Raw genomic sequence first — 8306 nt, 5'->3', positions numbered from 1 at the left:
CTCACACTGCTGCAGCTCGGCTCCTCATGCCCCCCCATCCCTACGTTCCCATCCCTGTGTTCCCAGAGGATTCTACTCCAGTGCCCGGGCAGAAAAAGGCTGGGGCTGTGGGCACAGCCGCGAAGAAAGTGGCTGGGAACCCGTCCCGGGGAAGATGAGGGACCGCGCGGGCAGAAGCCTCCTGAGTCACTGCGTGGCCCAGGTACGGGGCTGCCCAGGCCCAGAGACAAATTACAATCATTAGGTCGTTTAAGAGGCTGGGGGAGGGGCTGTGGAGAGCAGGGCCCCCCCAGGACAGGAGGGAGCCCCCAGGCCTAGGGCCCCCTACAGGCGGGCGGGACCTTCTCCCACCTCATCACCCCACTGCCTGTTATCCCTGGGCCTCTGACCCTCTCCCTGGGCTCTGTCCCTCTCCCCAAGCCTCCAGCTCTGGCCCGGCCTGTGTACCCCGCTCTTCCCCACACCTCTGCAGGCCCCCGCTAGGGCCCGCCACTCCTGGTGCTGACCTCCTCCCTGCTGAGGTCCCTGCTCCTCCCGTGCCATCCTGGGCCATCTCCCCGTCCCCTGCATGCCCAGCCCCTCTGTCTGTGTCCCCTTCACCGGTTGGAACCATTGCTCCGGGACACCTGCCTGTCCTGTCCTGTGCCTTCCTTTCTCCCATTTGTCCCAGTTCCTTCTCCGCCTCTGTCCCTTTCCGTCCCGCTGCCGCCGTCGTGCGGGGGCCGCATCCTCTCTGCCTCCCGCCTGTCCTGGCGGCCTCTCCAGTCTCTGGGCCTCCCCGTCCTCTCCCCTGCAGCACCGCCCCTCGGCCTCCATCCCCTGCCCTGGGGTCTCTCCCTTCACAGCTCACCTCCCCTTCAACCCCAGCCTCTCTCTCTGCTCCTGCGGCTTCCTGCATCCCAGCCCCTCTGCTGAGCTCCCCACCCCGGTTTCACCCCCAAATCTAGGCCTCCCGGACGGGCGCCCTCCCCTCCACGCTGCCCCAGGCCGACCTTCCCAGATTCCTCCCAAATTATAGCATCTTCCGAGGGCGGGTGCTCGTTAATACCTGTGGCTGCTTCTGTGACCAGAAAGGGGCGGAAGGGCAGAGGGGAAGCAGGAATCCTGGCAGGGAAACCAGACAATAAAAATGGAATGTGAGAAGGGCGGCGGGGGCAGGGCCCGCGGCCCAGAGCGGGGATAAAAGGCTTCGCCCGCTGGACCAGGGAGTGGCGCCACCAGGCGGGGACCGGGGGCCCAGCATCCTCCTGCAGACCCTGCCCTGGCAGTGTCTCCGCGGGCCGGGTCTCGGGGTGAGTGGCCCTGCCGCTGCCTCAGCCCTGGCCTCTGTGGCTTCCCTTCTGTCCCACTTTCTCTCTGCCTTTGCCAAGCCCTCGCCAGCCCCAGAATGTTCCTCCTGCTGGCAGCCCTCCGGGTCCTGGCTGTAGGTAAGAGAACGGGTCGGGCCCCTGGGTAGGGTCTGGGAAGAGCTGGGGAAGGGCTGTGGGAATTAGGGTGCTGGGGGGCGGCCTGCAGAGAGAGCGGGGCTGACGGCGGGACTCCAGGTGGCCGGAAATGGTGGGCTTGCGGACAGGCCGTGGTAGGGGATCGGTGAGATAAACAAGGAACCGGGGAAAGTCTGAGGTCCTGTGTGGGTCCCACAGAGCGCTCCTCGAGCAGGTCAGCAGAGAAGTAACGCAGGAAAGTGGTTGTGGTCAGCAGGAAGGTGGAGGGGCCGTGGCCATGGCGGGGTGGTTGTGCGTGGTGGGTGGAGGGAGTGGGACCCTGGAGGGCCACGTGGAGTGGGGAGGTGGGGACGAGCCGGGAGCCCCTGGGCCATGCTGCGGAGGACGGAGGGACTGGCATGTTGAGCGGTGAGGCTAGAGATCCCCTTGGGCTGGGTCGAAGGCTGTAGGGGCTGCGGTGGCTGTGGACGCATCAGATGCCACGAAGGTGACTTGAGGGAGAGGTGCAGACTCGCTGCTTGTCTTGGGCAATGGCGGGGGTAATGTTGGAGTCCGCTGGGTGGGGAAGAAACAGAGTGGCCTGAGGCTTGGACAGGAAGGAAGGCACCTGGGCCGCTGGACGTTCCAGGGAGCTGGGGGTGGAGAGTGTGCGTTCACCTGCTTTCTCCATCCCATCCCTGTCTACTCCCAGCCATGGCCCAGAGCCCAGAGGACGATAACAAGATAATTGGTGGCTATACCTGCGTCCAGAACTCCCAGCCGTGGCAGGTGGCTCTTCTGTCGGGGCCTGGGCGTCGGTTCTTGTGTGGAGGGGTCCTGTTGTCAGACCAGTGGGTCATCACTGCTGCTCACTGCGCCCGCCCGTGAGTGATCCCCTCCCCACTGCTATGCCGAGTGAGTTCTAGACTGGTCTAGAGCCCCCGAGCTGGGCTGAGAACCCAGAGCCCTGTGTAGAACTCAGCAGAGTAGCTGGATCCTGATTTGGGATCTAGAGAACATCTTAGTGTGAAAGATATAGCCCAGAATATGGAATCCAGCCCATTCATCTTGAACCCAGTTTAGTTTCTGAAAGCAAGTTGACACCTTGGAACCCATAAACCAGTTTAGAGATTAACACATAACCTGGAGATCCATCCAGTGACCAAGCTCCATATTGAGACTTAGCATAGCCCGTTCCAGACTGGCAATTGGATTTAGGGCACAGTCTACATTCAGGAACTCAGAACACTACCCAGAACCCAAAGCCCACATCAGAAAATACAGTCTAGACATAAATCCAGAGCCACTTTACAGCTGGAACACATGACTGTAAGATTAGCACCACAGCCTGGAACCTGTTCCAGATCCCAGGCTTCATTCAAAAGCTAGCCTACAGCTCCCCCTGAGAAGTCTAGGACCCAGATTCCAACTCACAATTAAATTCCAGAATTCAGATGATAATCTGAAGCTCCTTAACAATCCAGAACCCCTCTCAGATTTTGGACCAGAGCTTAAAACCCAGCCGCCAGCCTTGAAGTTAAAATCCAGGTTAGAGGCCACCCAGTGCCTGTAAGCTAGCTCTGATGCCATAAACCAAAGTTCAGTCTAGAACCTAGAGAATGGAGCTCAGAACAGACTCTAGAACACAACTCCCAGGTTTAAATTGCTCTCTAGATCTTTGGATTCATACCATAACCTAGAACTCCATCTAGAACCTTGAGAACACCTAAGGTCAAGGGCTCAGACCAGTCTAGAATCAAGAGCCCAGATTATAAACTGTCATTCGGTCTGAAACAGAATCTGTCCTATAAAGAAGAGCTCAAACCAATGTTTAGAACCGTGAGCCCAACCTGATCACAGAATTCAAGCCATTATCTAAAACCCAGACCATAAGAAGTTTGTCAAGATCCCAGAGCTTGATCTCAGTCTCCTGTTCACGTGGGATCTACAGCCTGCCCTTTAACTGAAAGCTCACAGCAGAATCTAGAACCCAAACCCAAGCCATAGTGCAGAGCTCAAAATAAAACCCCCGGTTCATCCTAAAACAGAAAGCTTACATCAGAATCTAGAAATTATGCCATAATCCAGACTTGATCTAGAATCTTGATCCTAACCTAGAGTCAAAACTAGAACACGTCTGGAGCCCGGAGCCCAAGGTGGAAGCAGGATGGAGCTGGCTCCAGAATATCAGTTCTGATTTAGAGCTCGGATCCATAACTTAGGAGTCTAGAGCTTCGGACAGACACTGGAATTTAGCCAAGAATTCTAACCCTCACTTCATACCTAAGGAAAGAGCCCGAGCACAGCCCCAGAGCAAGGGGCCCCAGGGGAGGCCGGGCCAAGAGAAACAGCCCAGGCCCAAGAGACGCACCGGAGCCCAGACAATGCTCGGCCTGCAGCAGGGGCGGGAGGGTTGGACTTAGGGGAAAACTGGTCACCAGGGGAAGAAGTGGGCCGGGGAGGGGTCCCCAGGTCGGACTGTAAACAGCATTACTCTTGGGGGCCGCGGGCCAGGATCCTTCACGTTGCCCTGGGTAAGAGCAACCTGAGGAGGTGGGAGGCCACCCAGCAGGTGCTGCGTGTGGAGCGCCAGGTGCCGCACCCCCGCTACAACGCCCGGACGCACGACAGTGACCTGATGCTGCTGTGGCTGAGCCGGCGAGCGCGGATTGGGAGAGCGGTGAGACCCATCGGCCTGGCCGGGTCCTGCGCCAGCCCTGGGACGTCCTGCCATGTGTCCGGCTGGGGCACTACGTCCAGCCCTATCGGTAAAGACGGCTGAATCCCGGCAGGAGGGGCCCGGAGCCCGGGTCTGAGCGGGAGCTAAGGGAGAGTAGACCCCAGTCAGGACCTCTGGTGCCCCCCACCTTCAGCCAGGTACCCCAATGCTCTGCAATGCGTGAATATCAACATCGTCTCGGACGGCGAGTGCCAGCGGGCCTATCCTAGCACCATCACTGCCGGCATGGTCTGCGCTGGGGTCCCCCAGGGCGGCAAGGACTCTTGTCAGGTGAGGCCAGGCGGGAGCTGGATGGGGGGCTGTTCGGGTCTAGGAGCTCAGGAGCAGAAAAGCGGATGGGGTGTATGGGAAAGGACACCCCAGGGACAGAGAGTGAGAGGCCTGCACCCGTTCAGACTTTATCCTTGTAGGCCTCAGTTCCTCCTCCTGAGAGGACAGCACTCCTTAGGGTCGGTGGACTTGGATGCAGCGGTCCACTGGGCGTCGAGCAGCGCCCCCTGTAGGGGAGTTTGGGAAACTGTGCTGGGACCTCTGGAGACCTGAGTGCACCTCTGAGAGAGGCAGAGGTGGGGGAGACGAAAAAAGACACACACCGTGTTCGGGAGGACAGCAAAATGCAAGGAGCCCCGAGAGAGAGCCGAGGGACAGAGGCCAGCACGGGGCCCAGCGGGAGGGAGCCGGGCCTGCTCCACCGGGCTTAGTGCTGGGAGGACAACGACGTACCTCACGCCCCATCCACACCAGGGTCTCCATGTCTGTCCTTCCTCCTCCTCCTCCTCAGGGTGACTCTGGCGGACCCCTTGTGTGTGGAGGACAGCTCCAGGGCCTCGTGTCCTGGGGCATGGAGCGCTGCGCCATGGCTGGCTACCCAGGGGTCTACACCAACCTGTGCAAGTACCGCAGCTGGGTCCAGAGAACAGTGCAGGGCCCTACATCCTGACCCTCTTTCCCGGAGCAGTTGGTCAGGTTTTCTCCCCCCACCCCCACAAGGTCACCATCACTCAGGACCCGTTGGGCACAGACGGGACCGTGCGTGCTGGCACTGTCCCTAAGAAGACAATCCTCAAAACTCTTACTGTCTAAAATCCCAACAAACATCAATAAAAACCGTACACCCCAGTTCCTCTCCTCTTTTCTCTGAGTGCCCCGGAGAGGCTCGTGCACAGGGCCCCGTGTGCTCCGACCAGTGCCAAGCTGGCTGGATGGGTGTGGCTCCTGGGGACCAGCCGCCCCTTCGTGCCTGGTGCCCTGCAGTATGACCTGGACCAGGGCTGCCTCTGAGCCTCTCCTCCTCTGCTGGATTCAAGAGCTACTGTTTCTGGGAAACTGCAAACGTCGCCCCCTCTCTCCCAGAGTGGCCTCAGCGGAGTCCATCCCCTCCTGAGACCCAGTTCCACGCTCCACTCCTAGTTCCCCTCCCCACAGCCATGGGACCCCAGTGGGCCCGGTGGGTGGCTCCCGAGGTGCGCTGGCCCGGTGGACCCTGTGTCTCAGGGCTGTCATTCTCACTGCTGCTGTCACGGGCGTTCCAGGCAGGGTAGGTCTTCCGAGCACCTCCCAGGTGTGGTCGGAGGAGCGGGAGGGAGAGCTGCGAATGAGTCATTCACAATCCCCGCCTCAGTGACCCTGGATTCCAGCCAGGAGCTGTGCTAGGTGCCTCTAATCCCAACACTGGAAACTGAGGCAGGAGGACCACAGGTGGAGTAGTTGGTCAAGTGCTATGTCTAGTTTTAGCGTCTCGTCTAGTTCTAGACTCTCCACAGAGACTTCTTCGACAGCGGGTTGTACCCGTTCACGTCTCACCAAGTATAGAAGGTTTTTTTCTTCACAGGCCTGCCAGCCTTCTTTGATTTCTTGATGATGGCCAGCTATTCCCCTTCTTTTGGGTGCCTTCCCAAAAGAGCTGAAGACATCATATTACAGTGATCTATGCACTCCCATGTTTATAGCAGCACAATCCATAATAGCTCAGTCTCGGAAGCAGCCTGTATGTCCATCAATAGGTGAATGGATAAAAAAATGTGGTAGTCACACACAATGGAGTACTACTCTGTCATAAAGAAGGATAAACTTGAGTCATTTGTGGAAAAATGAGTGCACCTTGAGACCTTAATGTTAAGTAACATAAATCGAACAAGCATGCTTAAATATCAGATGGTTTTTCTTTGAGACACCCAAGTTATAGGTAAGAACAAAATGAAAGATAGATAATAGGAAGTAGGAGATCTTTCTGAAATGGGAAGGGGATCAGGAGATGGAGGAAAGGGAGGGGAGGGGAATGAAAAAGGAATTAAAGATGTATCATACAGGTACCAACTCTACATAAGAAATGCAAACACTATGTACTTCAGACATGCTAATTAAAAATTAAATAAGATTAAAAAAAAAAAAGAGAATCACGAGTTTGAGCTCAACCTGGGCAGCGCAGCCCAGCAAGATGCTGTCTCAAAATACAAAATAAAACAGTCTAGGGGTGGCTCAGTGAGAAGGTCCTGGGTTCAAACCCCAGGACCACACACACACACACACACACACACACACACACACACACTTGGGCACACACCACAGCACTTCCTCTTCCTTCTTTCTAAGACAAGATCTCCCTAAGTTTCTAATCTCCCAGGCTGGCCTCAAAATGGCAGTCCTCCTGCCTCAACCACCCAGAGTGCCGGAACTGCAGGCATGCGCCACCTGGCCTGGCTTTTCTCTGAGGCTGAGCAATATTCCATCACACTCCCTTAGACTGTGTCCCCACCTCGGCTGTGGAGATTACCCCAGCAGCAAGCCTGGGAGTGCAGGTCTCTCCTGGAGGCATTGATTCTGTTTCCTTTGGACACATACCCAGAGGTGGGACTGTTGCATCGTGTAGTGGTTCTATTTTTAATTTGCTCAGGAGCCTCCTTAGTGCTTTTACATAGTAACTTTGTTTATTTACCTTCCCACCAACAATGTACAATGGTTCCCTTTGCTCCACATCCTTCTCCACACTGTTGTCTCTTGTCTTTTTCATCCCAGTCATCCTAGCAGGTGCAAGGTGATGCTCGCTCACTGTGGTATTCATTTATATTTATCTGATAATTGTTAAGTGATACTGAGCACTTTTTTTTTCCAGTACTGGGGATACAGGACCTCCTGCATGTTAGGCAAGCGCTCTGCCACTGAGCTACACCCCCAGCCCTGTTTTTGAGACAGGCCTTTGATAAGTTGCTCGCACTCATGATCCAGCCTCCCAAGTAGCTGGAATTAAACACATGCACCACGATTCCCAGCTCCTGTGCACTTTTTGATATACCATTAGCCATTCTGTCCATCTGTTTGTTTGTTGTGAGACGAGGTCTCTCTATGTAGCCCAGGCTGGCCTCAAATTCACAGTGATCCTCCCGCCTCGGCCTCCTGAGTGATGCAATTACCACCATGCTCAACTCGGTTTCTTTTTGAGAAATGATTGATTGGGTCCTTTACCCATTTTTTCTTTTAGGTTATTTGATTTCTTGCAATTAAGTTGAGTTCTTTATGTACTTTGAATATAACTCTTTTTCAAGTATATGCAAATATTTTTCCTATTCCGTAGGTTAGCTCTTTGCTTTTCTGATTGCTTCCCTTGCTGCATAGAAATTTTTCAGTGTGATACCATCCTATGTGTCTACTTTTTGCTTTTGTTGCCTAACCTTTTGAAGACATATAAAAAAAAATCGCTGTCCACACCAGTGTCAAGAAGTTCTGTTCTACTAGTTGTACAGGCTCAGGTCTGATGTTTAAGTCCTTAATAAATTTATAGTTTGTTTAAAAAAAATAGAGTTTGTTTTTTAATATGGTTTAAGAAAGGGTTTCAAGTGCGTTTTCTCCACATGGACATCCAGTTTTCTTCACAGCATTTATTGGAGACCAGCCTTTCCCCATTGTGCCTCTGCAGCTTCTTTGTGTTCTACTAGTTGTACAGGCTCAGGTCTGATGTTTAAGTCCTTAATAAATTTATAGTTTGTTTAAAAAAAATAGAGTTTGTTTTTTAATATGGTTTAAGAAAGGGTTTCAAGTGCGTTTTCTCCACATGGACATCCAGTTTTCTTCACAGCATTTATTGGAGACCAGCCTTTCCCCATTGTGCCTCTGCAGCTTCTTTGCAGATGACAAATGACAACTTG

General features: G+C 54.6%; 1 protein-coding gene across 1 annotated transcript; it reads left to right on the top strand.

Annotated features, from left to right (window-relative positions):
• The first annotated feature begins 1270 nt into the window (after positions 1 to 1270).
• On the top strand, positions 1271 to 5277 carry LOC104873786 (kallikrein-14). The gene is made up of 5 exons (XM_010640614.2): positions 1271 to 1427; positions 2137 to 2308; positions 3939 to 4192; positions 4298 to 4434; positions 4946 to 5277. The coding sequence occupies exons 1-5, from the start codon at positions 1388 to 1390 to the stop codon at positions 5102 to 5104; spliced, it is 762 nt and encodes a 253-aa protein (XP_010638916.1). The 5' UTR covers positions 1271 to 1387; the 3' UTR covers positions 5105 to 5277.
• Positions 5278 to 8306: the final 3029 nt, after the last annotated feature.

This window comes from Fukomys damarensis, unplaced genomic scaffold, assembly GCF_012274545.1.
Source record: "Fukomys damarensis isolate Sample0158 unplaced genomic scaffold, DMR_v1.0_HiC HiC_scaffold_19, whole genome shotgun sequence".
Lineage (NCBI taxonomy): Eukaryota > Metazoa > Chordata > Mammalia > Rodentia > Bathyergidae > Fukomys > Fukomys damarensis.
This window is presented reverse-complemented; position numbering and strand designations above follow the sequence as displayed.

Coding starts and splice junctions, on each gene's coding strand:
- LOC104873786 (XM_010640614.2), top strand. CDS start 1,388: ATGTTCCTCCTGCTGGCAGCCCTCCGGGTCCTGGCTGTAG. Junction 1,428..2,136: donor CCTCCGGGTCCTGGCTGTAG/GTAAGAGAACGG, acceptor GTCTACTCCCAG/CCATGGCCCAGAGCCCAGAG. Junction 4,435..4,945: donor GCGGCAAGGACTCTTGTCAG/GTGAGGCCAGGC, acceptor CCTCCTCCTCAG/GGTGACTCTGGCGGACCCCT.